Below are 16,810 nucleotides of genomic sequence, written 5' to 3'. Positions count from 1 at the left end.
CAGCCAACAGAGTAGATACACATTTGAAATTGTATTGCCTAATATGGCTAACGTTTTAGCAACTTACTCTTCACAAGAGACACTCTCAGGAGCGCCATTATCAAGCCTTTAGACTATGTGTCGGACCACTGGCAAATATAAGATGCATTAATTTACCTTTTCAATCGGGTCAGGCCTTCACAATTTCCTGAGAGATACATGGATGTTTAAGCTGCTGGATGTTTCATATTTTTCACCAGCTAGCTAACTGTAACCAAATGTGTGCCTGCTGTTTGACAGACTCTGTCAATATTTTGAATATTGTTAAATATTGTTAAATGTATGACATTCATTGACATTTCTTTTCTTTTCTGTCAAGTAGTTTTGCGGCCTAGACCTTACCAAACTTTGACCGCTCCACAATGTTAACTACTTGCTAACTATATATATATATAATATATCTATGCAGATAGGAGCAGCAGTAGATTTTTCTTGCCTAACATATGTGCTAGTGAGTTTGTATGGTTTCCTTGCTGTGTCCTCCCATGATATACATACATATGTGTTGAAAGTGCAGCAACACTACCAATACTACTGCACAGGTACCTGACCAATATAATTGCTTTTGACACACTGTATGTTATGTAATTAATTTTATCAAAGCCTTTTGATCAGACCTCATGGTTTAAGCACATGTGACAGGAACAACCAGAAGAGGGAGCCTTCTTATCCTTAAATGAGGTGTCCAACAGACCTCTTAATACAGTATGACGCCTCAGAGCAGCCACACATTTGTGCTTTCTCCTATCCATATTGATTTCTTCAACTTCATTTATTTTAACCCAATTTTAGCAGTGATTGATACTAAATAAAGAATTTGGTCAGTAGTTGTAAAGTGATGGCCTGATCGAAAGAATGACTGATGAACCTCATTACTTAAGGCTCTGTTCCAAGCGGAGATAAATCAGCTAGATGCTCAAGGTTAATTTTTCCCACTAGAGACTTTGTAGGTTTTCACAATGACACAATGTAAACCAAATTGTGCACAGGAAACATGTCCCATTACTGCCATTCTTACCTAATGGGCTCACTCACAGGCCATTATCAGCTTGTTCTTGTTCTCCATTCTGTGTGACACCACTGTCGACAAATTGATCCCCTCCCGTATGCGCTTACAACCATTTCATTTCCCCAGACCTCATCCATGCAGCTTATTCAGAGAGGAAACTTTTCCTATGTTTAAGGCTTGATCAGTAACGGAGAAGTAGACAACAATAATGGTTGTGTGTTTGAAGGACAGAGCTTTGAACATAATGGGTTTTCAATGAGACATTTTGTTCAGTCTTCAAAAGAAGAATTAAGGATTTGGTTCATGATTTTTTTAATAGCCAGAATTATTGATTAAACCAAATTGAATGATGTGTTTGATTGGATTTAATTAGTTAGCACAGCATGGGGTTAGTAATACTCAAGGCCGTCCTGCAGGGGGCAGTCGCTTTCCTCATATTCTCGAGGCAGCCTGTTGTACGCTCCAGTGAAACATTTCGTAACGTAGTCAAATTGAAATGTGTTTCATTATTAAGATCTGTAAAAACATATTCCTTTGTCATATATTGGTTGCATCAATACGTGTTAGTATGTAATTGTTTATGTTTTAATGGGGATGTTTAAGAATAAAGAATTTGCTTTATCCAAAAATGTGATATTCTCACTGTTTCTACCTATATAGTAGCAGATAGCAGACATGCAGAACCTATACTTGCCCTATATTTAAACCTTCAACTATTCATAGCGTTTTACTGATCTTATTATTTTGGTCTTATTTTCACTATATAATAATATTTTATTGAATTGTGTCACACTTTGTCCTCATCATAAATGACCCACTGTCCCCACGCCAGCATCACGTTTCCAAAACAATATTTCTTTGCGTCACGCCGACGCTGGCAGTGACGAGCTGCTCCACTACACTCCTCCTATCTTACCTTTTCCTCCCCACTCTTCTTCAAGTCTCACATCAGGACCACGGGGATGTGATACACCGATACACACAGGGCTGGAGAACTTTATTCAGCTCCAAGCTTTATATTTGGGACTGGTTTTGCATAACCAACGCGGAAGTAGGCTAACTTTAAACTTGGGGAGGAGGGTGGGTTGAATTAGTAAAGTGGGTGAGTGTGTTTTTGTTTTCTTTTTTTCTGTTTGAAGCTTCAGGAACAACTCAGCAGACCTGTCTTTGTGTTTCCCATATGTCGCGAAAGCAGGTCGACCATGACTACAATCTCCGTAGTATGAGCAACCTGATGGGCGAGCGGTGGAAGAAAGTGAACGATGGAGGGGAGCGGAGTCTCATCAAGGCTCCGTCCAACGCCAGCATCAGCAGCCAGGGCGCCTCCGCCGCGGCTTCCACTGCCAGTGCTCCCGCAGCACCCCCATCTAACACCGGGGACCTGGAGAGGGCTGCCCGCAAGCAGTTCCAGCAAGATGTCACGCCCGGCTTCGTCTATGTCCTGGCTGCCTTCTCCGCCCTGGGGGGCTTCATGTTCGGTTACGACACCGGGGTGATCTCCGGGGCCATGCTCATGCTGAAGAGGGAACTGGACCTGAGCGCCCTGTGGCAGGAGGTGCTCATATCAAGTACTGTGGCTGCAGCCGCCCTGTCAGCGCTGCTGGGCGGCTTCCTCAACGGGCTCTTCGGGCGCAGAGTCTGCATACTGCTGGCCAGCTTCTTCTTCACTGTTGGGGGGATCGTCCTGAGCACCGCGCCTGGCAAGGAGGTTCTTCTGGCAGGGAGGCTCATCGTCGGAGTTGGGCTTGGTAAGTAATGTGTTCAACATGCTCTTTGACCCCTCAGACTATGATTGAAGTTGCTTCTTTCAACATTCCCCCCACTTTAAAAAAAAAACCCCTCTAAATTGCACTCTAACCCTGAAGATTATTGTTACAGTTGCTATGAAATTTTTTTTGCAATTGCATTAGCTAAGAACATATTACTTGAAGACTTGCCAGTTGCCACACTCCATTATATTAACACTGTCACTGTGGTGAAGACAAAAAGCTCATTATGGAAACCAGTGAAATTGTCTCAACCCACTGGCAGCACTAATGGTAATTGGATAATTTACTGATTTCTGCATTTGCTGTCCATCAGACAGTTCAGAGGTCATAGTCAGACTAAGTGCACTTTAAGGTCACAGATCCCACTTTTACAGCCACACTCATAAATGGGTTTGGTTTGTTGCTGTCTCTCTCTTCTCTCTCTTCCTGTCCCTGCCTCAAGTCTGTTATTTGCAATTACTCACAGTGTCTGATTACACAGCATGGCCATTGCTTGTTCAGGCCGCATGCCACCCACTGTTAGACAACTTGCTGTCTTTATTATTATCATCATTTACATTACATTATTAGTTCTTTTTGGGCACCCGTAACTAATAAGGCAAAACTTAGAGGGAGGATATTATTACAAAATGCCCAAGGGAAGAGAAGATGATGCTAAAAAAGCACATAGGAGACTTTTAGTGTCAACACTGATGTCAGAGTTACATTAATCCAATTGGCTGGCCCCATTCCTGCTTCCTCCCCTCCTTTGCACATTCCCATTTTACTACTTCCTCCCCTACATAAATATTTTTCACACTCTGTCTTCTCCTTTCTTGCATCCACCCTCTTTCTGCCTGTTCCTTCCTCCGCTCTCTACATGCTTTTGCATGTGACGCTCCTTTTAGAACTAAATGTACCCCAAATAATTTCTACGGGCTGCTGTTACTCATGACTCACATCCTCTGAGGTTTCTAGCTTCCCAGACTGAGTGCCACATTGATGGCACACGTCCGCTGCCTCCTTTGAGAGTAGTAAGCGCTCTCAGCAGTGATACCTGGGGGAATTGTAGACCATTTTCTTCTGGATCGGAGTGGGAGCTTAATTCTTAATATCCCTGACTAAAGTGAGGAACTTTGTTCTTACATCCTCTACAGACTAAAGCCCTTTATTATAGATGATTGAATCAATATTTACCTTCAGACCCCTTTAAGTACCAATTCTCTACTTCTGGAGATACATTGCTGTGTTCTTGTTGTGTCATTTATAAATCAGCCTTGCTATAATTAGCATTTATTTATTTAGCTGGCTTCAGGAACGTGCAGATGACGAAGGTGTGAGGACATCACTGCTGGATAAATGAAAGGAGATAATGATTTATCATTTCCCATTATTATTTTTCAATGAAATTGTGATCACCTGGTTAACTTACTTGTCTGTGGAAAATGCATTCTTCAGTGGACAAGACTCAGGAGTACAATAAATAAAAGATTGATGAGACTTGGGCTTGAACATAAGCCTAACATCTCAGTGTGTGCAAACAGTAACAAAAACTTATAAAACTTTTATCTGCCTTACCTTTTACTAAAAAGATCGTCTGTGGCTTTGAAGTATTGTAAAGACTGATATAAAATACCTTGAAGGTGTAATCAAATAAGCTATTGTTAAAAGGGAAAGTCTAATAAAGATATGCTATTTAAATGCAGTTATGGGAACTTTTGGGGCTGCACGTTGGTGCAGTGGTTAGTGCTTTTGCCTCACAGCTAGAAGGTTCCTAGTTCGAACCCCGGTTTGGATGAAGTGAGCCTTTCCGTGTGGAGTTTGCATGTTCTCCCCGTGCATGTGTGGGGTCCCTCCGGGAACTCCGGCTTCCTCACACAGTCCAAAGACTCTCCTGGTTATTTGGTGACTCCAAAATTGTAAGCGCGAAAGGTTGTCTGCCTCTATGCGTCAGCCCTGTGATTGACTGGCGAGCAGTCCAGGGTGTACCCCACCTCTCACCCAATGACAGCTGGGATAGGCTCCAGCCCCCCTGCGACCCTGAAAACGATAAGGATGAATATGGGAACTTTTCATTCAACTTGCTACATGCCTACATAAAAGAACAATAATGAGGGACAAAAATCAGATACAGACAAGAAACATAATTATCATTTTAGTGCTAAGATAATCACTTCTATTAGATTAATAAAACAATTTTCATAATCAAGCTTACACCAACCATTCAGGGTACAGCCTGGAGCAGCCTCAAAATCTGTTCTTCTGGCACCAACACCATCAGTTGATTGTTTTGGCTTGGATTTGTAGTCATCACCTTCACTTGTATAGCAAACTAGCTATGTTTCCAATAGTGAAAAATGGCATACCAAAATATTCTCTGGCTATGGCTGCTTGCATGCAATGCTTTTGGTACAAGAATTTGCCAGCGTGGCTCCAAAAACATCAGAACGCAGCTGTCCCACTTACGACAGCACTAACTGAGGAATTAACACAATGGTGATTGAGCCTATGGCCCACTGATAAAAGCCTTTGCATTTGCAGTAGTACAGACTGGAAAAAATCGCGAGCGGCGCCCAGTTGGTGACGCATTTTCCATCATCCGGTCTGCCAGAGAGGGTAGGCAGAGCTAAGTGGCTGCTTTTCTGGTCTCTGCACGTGTTGCGAGTAATCAGTAATCTACTATTGTCACGGTTACGAGTTAAACAAAAAGGTGAGGACCCAGATGCAGACTGAAATAATGGATTTAATAAACAAAAGGCAAAAATGCAAAAACAAAATCTAAAATCCAACAAAAGACAAAAAGGAAAATCAAAAGGCAGAGCAAAAAACTTGCAACAAAACCAGGAACAGGTAATCCAAGAGACACGAGGGGTCAGGGGAAGCACAAAGAATATCCAGGGACATAGACTAACTCCAGAGAAGTACGACACAGGATAGACGACATAGACTCACGCACGATGGATGACAAAGACTCACGCACGGTGGATGATACAGGATAGACGACATAGACTCACGTACGATGGATCACAATGAACAGGCAACGAGACAAGGGAGCACAAAGACTAAATAAACTTAGGAGGTGAGGCTAATCAGACACAGGTGAGACAATCAAGGGAGCAGGTGAAAACAATAAGGGCAGGGCACATAATCCAACAGGCGGGAAAACACACAAAGGCAGGAAGTAGAACAAGACAAAACATACATAGGGCAAGAACTACAAAATAAAACAGGAAACACTAAAAACCAAACTCAGGACTGTGATAGTAGAACTCATGCAGAAAATCTCTAGACAATAAAACACAAATGAATTACATAACTAAACAAGACTAAATCAAGACAAGAACACAATATATTAAATACAAAATTAAACAATGAGAGCTCAAGACAGGGAGACAAAGTGACATGGTTAAACAAGAAATAATAACTGAACACCAAAATACAAGAAAACCGGAACTAAACTAGAAACTCATGACAACTATGGCTGAACAAACAAAGAAAAGATCGATGACTACAGATACAACTTCAAAAATAAGTGAAAAACCAAAGAAATAGAAACAAATTCGAGGAAACTGAAGGCAAACAGTCTAAAAAGGAAACTGACCGTCAGCGAAGAAAATCAAGAGTTACATCCGGAACCAACCGTGGACATCACACCTGCGACACTGTCTATATTTCTTTAAAGTGTGCTCCCGTAATTACTGCTTATCACCATAGGTGTCGCCAAAGAGAGCGAAACAGATCTTCAAGATTACTACTTTAACTACATTTATCATTACCACTGATTGGCTGTCCGCATAAAATGTTGCTAAAATTCCCTTAAATGGCTTAAGCTGTTTGTCAATGCAATTGTAATGGAATTTAATGCAACTAAAGATTTAAATGCAGAGATTGAATGAAATATCAACGTTTGTGTTTGAATGTATCTATTTTAATACTTTTGGTTGGTCCAAACAAGTTATTTTAATATGTCAACTTCAGGCACTGGAAAATTTTGATAAGATTATTTATTACAACAGATGACATGGTAATGTGACTTGACAGAAGGTCTTTGGTGCTTGGACTCTATGGAGTGACTTTGTGATCCAGGATGTCTGTTCTTCGCAGCAGCAGGATAAATCCCTCATAGAGTCCAGAATCTGGTAGTGGTGGCTGATGAATTTGTTAAGACCGGATAGCTGATGAATTGATGGCAGATGATTCTGCGAAGACAGGGAAGGTGGAGGGGTGCACATATCGTCAGCATGAAGGAAGTAAAGACAGCTGATTTCCCAATGACTCAGGCCTCAGACAATGACAGAATGAGAATGCATGAGAGGGATGATTGAGAAATAGTCCTCCTGACTGAACTTACACTAGAGCTTCATTTGTCAAAATTATTGTGATCCACACTAAAAATTATAAATACAGACTACAATTGATGTAAATGATAAATGTCCCAACTTCCAGCTTAAATCAATTCAAAGTTGTCTTCTGCTTATTTGATTGTGTATTTATTTTGTCAAATATGCATAGATGTTGCTGCAAATAAAAAAATATTTTTCCTTTACTGATTTTTTATTTTATTTAACATTTTGAAGTTTATATATAATTTATATGCGGTCATATACCAAAAGTTTCTTGTGTAGAAGGGTGCCCATCTGTTGATGTTTTAATTTGAAATACAAGCCAAAAACTGTGAGACAATTATGACAATTATGCCAGTGTTTGTGTTTGCATAGAACCAACAACAATGAAAGACAAGTGCAGTAAATCAATATTTGAAGAGACTTCTAATATAAAAAATAGGAAATTATATTTCCCAGAAGAACAGGTAAAATGAGGATTTAAATGCTGCAGCTCATTTACACAAAGAAGCCCTGATTGTTAATTAAGACGAAAAAACTAATCACCTATGTCATTTCAGCTGTTACCTTTTAAGTGGCTGTTTCGTTATAAGTATCCCCTCCCCTTCTGCCAACACAATATTTTCCCGTACAGTCATCCTTATTACACAAGCATGCACGCGCAGGCCCTCATAGATAATGAAACACATTCTGGCAAGGCAATTAGCCGTCCGAGACACTAATAAGGCAACATTTTTCATCGCATGCAATTATTTCGGCCGTGCCTGTCACCTGCACATTCACATTAACATGACCGCTGCTTCTCCGGAGAGCCAGTTACTTAGCATTTCTGAACTGAACTCTCCTAAAAGGTCATCAGAGCTGTTTGTCAAACCAGGAAAGGCCATATACCACCAAGCCCTGTCTCCTTGTATTTCTATCCAAGAAGCCTGTGGTTTGTCTGCTCCCGGCCGGTTATTGTTGATCTGACCTTTGCCTGAGCACAGGCACTGTTGTGAGATACGAGCCGCTGCTTGTCTGAGCAAACAGACAGTATTGAGCCAGACGGTGAGGACTGACAGGGATTTATAGCTTAACTTGGCAATTTCAGTCAAATTAAGAGGTCTTCTTGATACAAAGGATATCTGTAGAGAGACGTTTCAATCTTGGAGTAGAAATCTACTCTTGTTAGCTCTATTTGATGTTATTTACACACAGTTGTCAGTGTGCAGGTGATTATTGCAGTGTTTATTTTCCTTAGACCACACTGGCTTTGGGTTTTGTCATGTTTTATTATCTTTCTTTCAATGCAGCAACAGATACATCATGCCTTTTGATTTAAATTGACTGCACTTATATAAATTGTGAATGGACCGTACTTATATAATGCTATTCTAGTCTTTGCGACCACTCAAAGCTGCTTTTTACACTACATGTAACATTCACCCATTCGCACACTCATTCACACACTGATGGCAAAGGCCTAAGTGCCAATCTCCAATCAGATCTATGCCCATTCATACCGATCAGGAGCAATTTGGGGTTCAGGGTCTTGCCCAAGGACACTTCGACATTACATGTGACTGTAGCAGTCAGAGATCGAACCGCCAACCTTCCGATTGAGAGACGTCCGACTCTACCACTGAGCCACAGCCACTAGCGCTTTTCTAGACTTGCGACCACTCAAAGCTGCTTTTACACTACACATTCACCCATTCACACACACATTCATACACTGATGGCAGAGGCTGCTATGTAACGTGCCCAACTGTCAATCAGTCTTCACATTCACACTCTGATGACGATGCCACCAGGAGCTATTTCGAGTTCAGTGTCTTGCTCAAGGACACTTAGGCTGAGGGAGCTGGGGATCAATCCACCAACTTTCCAATTGAAAGACGACCGGACCGACTCTAGCACATTATGAGCGACAGCCTCATTATTACACTTATTGTACATGGTTTGTGATGCTGATTGCAATATTTATATTTGAGAGTTTTAAAATAATTATATAAAGAAAAATATTAATTTATATATACAGTCCACACTTTTGTTAAGGTTCCCCTTATTTATTTTTCTTCAGCAAAATCCGTCAGACTGGTCCCAAAACATGCACAATAGCAGAACTGCAGTTCTTTAACGTCATTTTCCTCGCTCTTCTCTCCTTTCTTAAACATTCAAACAGCGCCAAATCATAACAAACATTGTTTCAAGACACTTCATCTATCATGGCCAAATGGTGTGAATGCGTGGCTGATGTATCAAGGTTGATAGGTCAAATCTTCCCATGCTGGGTGTGAATGGATGGTACCAGTGGGCCTAACCAAACTGGTCGTTTTCACTTTGTTAACCACACTGTGGGTCCAGAATGGACGTGTAGGTATGAGGCCTTGTAGACAAACTCTCCCAGGTGTTTTCCTCTTCTTCTTCTACAGAGTGTTACTATAGTTTAAAAGACAGTTAAGTACGCAAGCTAGGACAGCTACCACAAGCCCTGTATCTGCTCTGTGGCAGTCTCCCTTTAAAGGAATGGACTCTTTGTACGGTCTCTGTGTTCCAATGGTTAGATTTTTCTAAAGTTTTCCTTAGAAGAAATCTGCTCTAATGCCTTCAGCCAGAGTTAGTCATAGTTATTTATTCACACACACACTTGCATGTCCAAATACACACAGTCACCCTCACAGTTTGTGTATAATCAGGCTTTCTGGCTAAATAATTAAGCTGTAGTGAGTTTTGAATTGTTTTGTCCTTGGCAACAGTAAATGAAGGGTCTGCATAAAAATAGTGCCGTTAATTACATTGTGATAAGTGTAATTATACCTGGAGGCTTGATGATTAAATGGTTGGTTTATATAATTAAGTCGCAGTTCTCGTCCTAACTGGGTGGAAGACAAGTGAAGACTTAATGAGGAGTTTATTTTTGCGCATATTATTGTTTAATGTGAAAGTCACATCTACTAAAGTGTTTAAAAATTAGTTCTTCTTGACTTGGCATTTCTGCGTTTTATTTTTCCCCCCTAAAAAAACAGTGGTATGAGAACACGGAGTTATATAACTTTGTATGACTAATCTTTGAAAGAAAGTTATATCATAAAAACTTTCCAAATTGAAGTCACGTAGCATAATTTACTTATCCTTCATTCACTGTTAAACAAATAAAACTGTGTTGGCAAAATTCAATGTGAAATTAGACACACTTAACTGAATTTAATTAAGAAAATGGTCAACCCCTCCTGCTTGTATCACCGAATCTAATTGCTTCTCACTTTACTAAACCATTTGAAAATAAACACCAGCTTAATCTTGGGATGTACTCTCTTTTCCTCACCCTGCATTTTCAAGGATCCTCCATTAGCCTATAATTAACCTTCACCAGCAACAGAAAATATCCTGCCTGTTCCTTTATTTCGTCACAGTCAGGGAGGTTTAAGGGAAGTTTCTCCCTCATACTCTGATCAAGTCAGTCCGAGCTTTGTTCTACGTGCCTTGAGGCTGCCTTCTTGTTACCAGACATACCCCTAGTTTAAGTGGGCAGTGCTGCTTTGAGGCTGAGCCTGGCCAGACTATGACTTATGAGGGTGTGTGTGTGTGTGTGCATGTGTAAAGACGGGAATGCTGGGAGCTGTCCCTGGTGCTGAAAAGAGAGCTCATTAGCAACAAAGGGAACAGACTGCAACCGTGTTTGAAAGGGATTTACAGTAATGCAAGTAGAGAAATCTGGCCCTTGGTTGAGGTAATTTTATTTGTTTTAAGTGCAGCTTCAGCTTCATAGGAACATTTAAGAGGAATGTAATAACTGCCATAGCTTTACTGCTCTCAAAATAATGTCCCTTGACAGGAGATTTGTCCTCCATGAAGTGCTGCTGATTCAAGACAAAAGCGTAACAAATTAAATCAAGTTCTTAACTCTAAGCTGTATGTAACAAGAATTCAGTTGTGATCTACCTCTGGTCAAAATCACTAGCATTTGACACAAACAAATTGGTTTTACATTTTTTTAAATCTGGCATGAATTTATAATCATGGATTTATAATCATGGCCATGTCTACTTTGCAAGCGCCACTTCCGCTGCAGACATTCCGGAAATGTAACTGCAGCAACACAGTATATATCAGGACAAGCAGGGCAAGTTCAAAAAATCCTCGATAAAGATTTTTCTGTTATTTTCAAACAATCGTAAAGACTTACCTGTAAGTCCTGCTGAAAATAAATGCAGGAAGAAGCCACACAAATGAAATTTTGTAACTAATTGATCATGCTAACTTCCCCACTTTAACCTCTGAAATGCAACTCCAGCTAAGCACGTATTTCAGGTTAAGAAGCGCAAGCGTCATGAGGCTTTCCAAATAAAACTTCATTTTACATGTATCATTTAAAAGGCTTGTATATGTCTGACAAACGAAAACACAAACGTTAGCAATCTCGATAAGCATTTTTTGCTAACTGAATAGGGATTACCACTTGGGAAAAAACAACAACAATGGCTTAACAATAACAAAGCTAACTTAGGTTACCCAACTATGGCCAACCACTCTGTTTGATATAATAACATTAGTTACTTATTGTTTCAAAGAGCACGATACTATTACAATAACAGTGAAAAATACTGGAATTTTGCTTCTTTTAAAAAATGAATCATTTCTGCAATTTAACAGCCATTGCAAGATACAATGACTGGGAAGCCGGACTCTAGAGACTTCCAGCCAAAAACAATTAATCTCAGAGGGTCAACAAAATGAAGCCAAGCTGTAAATTATTTGATCTTTCTATTGGTGTGCAATAGTATTAGCTTTTATAGGCTCCGGGAAATTTTCCCATCGCCACCTGCATCGGGATGTGAAATGGAAGGATCCTATCCTATCTATCTATCTATCTATCTATCTATCTATCTATCTATCTATCTATCCATCTATCTATGGCGTGTTTCAGTCGTGGGCATATGGGGTTTCTGTGGCAGCAGGTGTGGCTTAGACGAAGCAAGCTGCTGATACATATGGCTTAGACAGATAAAACAGGAACATGGTGGGAAACTAGCAAAAATAAAGAGCAGGGAGGAGGAACAGGTCTGGCTGTATCAAGTGAATACAGATACAGGCATTATGGATCAGGAGGATCTGTTTTGTTTGGGTTAAGTAGGCTTTAATCTGTGCATATGTCCATCTGTGTGTGCCTATGCATAATTTAATCTACGTTTACAAACAGAAAAAAGCTGAAACAGATTTCATGGCTTTTAATGTTTGCTGTGTCCACTTGAGACCAAATGTGCTGTTCTTTCTTCATGTTGAATTGTTAATTGTTGTTCTTACTGAAGGTCCCCTTAACCCCAAAAGAGCAGGTGGTTGTATTGTGAAAGGGGGGCATTGTAGCCCCGGTCTCTGTTCAAAGTAAATGTTTGGTGTCTGGTGTGAATGGCTTGCAATCCACTGACTTTAGATCAATGATCTCCTATTATCATAAATTCATTATGTGGTCACATAATAACAGCTATAATGGCTCCAATGTAACGTAATAAATAAATAATTACATTAGTTACGATATAATCTTGAGTGTGTTAAGTCACTATCACTGAATGAGGTAACACAATGGTGATTGAACCTATGGCCCACTGATGAAAGCCTTTGCATTTGCAGTACCATGGACTGGGTGTCTGTGGCGACTTTTCCATCACCCAGCAGTGATTGGTCTGCCATAGACGGTAGGCGGAGCTAACGCAACAAAGACACATGTAAACAGCTGTTTTTCTGGTCTCTGCAAGTGTTGCGAGTAAACAGTAATCTATGGCTGAACAAACAAATAAAAGATTGATAACTACAGATTCAACTTAGTGAAATTACTGAAAATCCAAAGAAAAAGAAACAAATTTGACGCTCAGATGAAGGCAAACAGTCTAAAAAGGAAAGCGACCGTCAGCAAGGAAAATCAAGAGTTACAACCGTAACAAAGGGAGTCAACCGTAGATGTCTGGTTGTTTAGGAAGTGTGCTCTCACAATTGCCATTTATCGCCATAAACTGCCGTCAAACAGAACGAAACTGAGATTATCACTTTAAACGTAAATAAAAAACTTAAAAACATAAGCAAACTTTACCTACTGAAGGCCAATAATGATGTGGCTGAAAGCTCTGGTAAAAATATCAAACTAATAACATACTACAATTCAAGGTCAATAATGAATCTTCATGCTAAAGCTATATTATATTGTTTATGACGTATATTTATTTGCATAATTATTTGAATTACAGTATTTGTTTTGTTTTTTTCAGGAAATTTCCTCTGTGTATCTAATTTGACAAAAGGACACCAGATTTTGGTCTGTGTAGTAGTTTCAATAATTACACTGCTGGGAGTGATATGTAACACAGACCTCAAAGAAATAAAGAATAACTACATTCATTATTAAAATAATAATAAATCAACTTTAACTGCAAATAACCTCGTATTGTTCTTGTATTTTCACAACTTTGTTTGTGCATATTTTTTCAGGAAAAAGTTGGATATCCTACAGGTATTAGGTATAGATGCTTCTATTTTAAAGTGAAATTTAATATGATGAATCCAATTATTCCACAGTTTTAAAACCAGAGTCGTAATCTTGAACTGCATCTGAAGGAAAAGTCTGGTAAGATGTGAAGAAATGTCATAAAAAGACTAAAACAAAAAATTGATCTCACTAATGATTATTGTCTAAGCAAACAAAGCCTGAGATATCGTGTTACTCTGGTCCGTACTATTGTTAACATACATACAACATAATTGATTCACAATGTTACTTCATTCTTTACTGCAAAGAATATGTGTGCTTTATTTTGCGTCAATTGCATATACACTGTCTTGCTTCTATTAATACTTCCAAACAGTTTTTATAGTTTTAGATTCAGATGAGGCCGACAACATAGCAGCTCAATGCTAAAGTCTTTAATATGCAGTGTTTCTACGTTAGTAGTGGGTTGTGTTACAGACTCTCCATGTCATGAGGCTACTGCTCTATGCATGACAACTAGCACACAGTGTTTTCTACTAAGTTACTAACAGTCAAAGTCCTAAATATAGTGTAACATGTGTCATAGACGTTTGGTTTCTTCATGTCTGTGGTTCAGGAGCATCTCGCAAACACTCATAAATGGAATTTCCATGAAGCATCGTTTTCCTCCACAGACAGGCTTTATGCCAAGAGCAGTTGATTAGATTTCAGCGGTGATCTGGATCTTGGATTTCCGCTGTCAGATGATAATCCTTTTTTAAGCCCTAACCAAGATAAAGACTTGAGTCCAAATCCTTAGAGTACGTTTGTGCGGTCGAGAAATCAATTCGAATTAAGAAACAAGTCTGATATTTCTGAGGATGACAGCAGGCTGAAAGACATACAGTCCCGCTGGAGTCTTGATCGTTCAACACTGAGTAGACCAGGTAGAGACTCAAACACAAGACTTTAAGTATGATTGTTAACTTTTCCCATTGGGATGTGTGGATGGATGAAAAAAAATTCTGTTGTGTAGTCCTCCAGTAATGTGAATTTGTTTTGAAATGTTAATGATGGGGATTTCCTCTCCCCATCAGCTCCACTCTCCGTCTCTGTCTTGTAGAAAGAAGAAAGAAAAAGAAAAATCCTTTCTCTCGGTTATTGATTTACCTTCCCAGAGCTGCCACAGTGTGGTGCCCGCTCGGAGACAGCGCGGCTGGCTTCCCAGCAAGTGGTTGCCATAGCAACAGGTAGCCACGTAGTCATGGTGGCCATCGAGGGCAGGGTGTGTGGCAGTAGGGAGGGGAGGGGAGGAGAGGGGTGTGTAGAAAGCAGTGGCAGACTATTAATAGAGCTTATCAGGAGCCAGCTGCAGAGAGCTGAGGTCTCATTGCACCTCGTCAGATACATCCTGGAAAAACACACACTGTTTGTTCTTTGTGTGTGTGAGTGAAAAAGAGTGCATGTGACATATGTGTGTGTGTGTGAATGGATGTTTTCCACGTCGCAGTCGTGGAGAGCCCATCACTTAGATGGGGTATGGTATAAGGTTGTGTATCTCGTGTTTACCTCACATCCAGGTGACTTTAGTGTTGTTTTGCCGTTATTGATTTTAGGGTCAAATGTCAAAGTTATTTTATAGAATTAACTTATAACAAATATTAGAAATAAATGGAAAAATCTTCAATCACTTTATAAAACCCTTTTTTTTTGCGATTTTAAAGGTACTACTGAAAATGTTGGGTTTTTTTTAAACAATTCACTTTCATAAAAGTACTAACGTCCAGTGCTAAATAGCAAATGTTAGCATGCTAAAACATGTTACATAAAGATGATTAACACAATTGTATACTTACAAATTATAAGTTAGTTAGCATTGACTTTGTGAGCATGTTATGAGGCTAATGTTATCATTCCGCCCAAGTACAACCTCACTGAGATGCTATTCATGGCCTAAACTGTCAAAGCAGCCATGTTGTCAAATTAGTGTGAATGTTCATTAAAGCTCCTGTGAGCAACTTTCGGTTTGTGTTGTATTTGGCGCCCCCTGTGGACAAAGCCATACCTCTTATCTTTTGGCTGATTTTGTCCTGTGCATGGTTAAGTGGTGGTTTTCTTCTCTGCTTTCTTAATCATATGTGTCACTCACTTTAAATTTTTGCTCTGGAAAATGTAAACAAAGGCAGTGTGCAGTTAATCGCTTTGTCTCACACCTACCCCCTGCCAGCAGTTTCAGGCATTAAAAAGTAACTATATAGAAATAATAATAAATAAATCGGAATAATAATAGATCTTGTCGCTGAAGATCTGATTTGCGTTTGTAGCTCATATAGATTAACCAGAATTAATTTAAGTTTGTTTCATAACCAGCGAAAAACTCCTCACAGGAGCTTTAAGGGTAATGTTTGATGATTGGTTAATGTTAGCAAGGTATTGGTCATCTTTTAGCTTAAAAACTATGGCACATTCTTTCAAGGTTCACTAAAAAACCTCAAAATACCAACTCGTTTTCATGTAGGGTCTGTTTTTCTGTACTGTACAAGGGAAAATCCAGAGTGCCAGTTTCAAAACCAGTAACCCTGTTTAGCAGAAACTCCCACTAACTGCTGCCTCTTCCTCTCTCTTCCCCTCCGTGTAGGTATTGCCTCTATGACAGTGCCAGTGTACATCGCTGAGGCCTCTCCGCCACACCTCAGGGGTCAGCTGGTGACAGTTAACACCCTCTTCATCACCGGTGGACAATTCACTGCGAGCCTCATCGACGGCGCCTTCAGCTATATGCAGCGCGATGGATGGAGGTCAGACACAGACACAATCAGCATGCAAAAGATATACTGAGAATTGAACCTTATGAGTCTGCTTCAATTTACACTTTAGGTACTTTAAAAATACTGCAAGGATTTCCATCTCCCTTTATGATGTATGGTCATATAGTCACATAGATATAAGCCTTTTTTTCATTGCTTACTTATCATATCAAATGCCAAAAAACGTCAGGCTGGCTCAGTCCAAATGTCAACGCATGCATGGGTCACCCCCTTAACATTTGAAGCCGCTCTGTACATTTGAGACATACATTCTGCCTTTCTCACTGTCCTTCTTTTCTCTTTTATCTTCTGCACTCTCTCCTGCGTCTGTTTGCATCATTTCCTGCTGACACACTGATTGCAGGTTTACAGAGTACAGGTTGTTTGAATGTCGAGCTGTAAAATACAGTAGATTAGAATCTTCA

At 39.9% G+C, this 16,810-nt stretch overlaps 1 protein-coding gene across 2 annotated transcripts in view; it reads left to right on the top strand.

The window, feature by feature from the left end:
• The first annotated feature begins 2,011 nt into the window (after positions 1-2,011).
• Positions 2,012-16,810, top strand: part of LOC138599358 (proton myo-inositol cotransporter) — an 82,774-nt gene continuing 67,975 nt past the window's right edge. Inside the window, exons 1-3 of one of the 2 annotated variants that reach the window (XM_069670992.1) lie at positions 2,012-2,150; positions 2,244-2,796; positions 16,217-16,376. In XM_069670992.1, the coding sequence (XP_069527093.1) occupies positions 2,271-2,796; positions 16,217-16,376 (686 nt within the window). In that variant the 5' untranslated portion in view covers positions 2,012-2,150; positions 2,244-2,270. Of the gene's footprint in view, positions 2,797-16,216; positions 16,377-16,810 lie in introns of both variants that reach the window. The other variant, XM_069670991.1, reaches the window with a different exon arrangement.

The sequence above is a fragment of the Semicossyphus pulcher genome, unplaced genomic scaffold, assembly GCF_022749685.1.
Source record: "Semicossyphus pulcher isolate SPU_LCO1_2020_fin unplaced genomic scaffold, fSemPul1.0.p SCAF_20, whole genome shotgun sequence".
Taxonomy (NCBI): Eukaryota; Metazoa; Chordata; class Actinopteri; order Labriformes; family Labridae; genus Semicossyphus; species Semicossyphus pulcher.
This window is presented reverse-complemented; position numbering and strand designations above follow the sequence as displayed.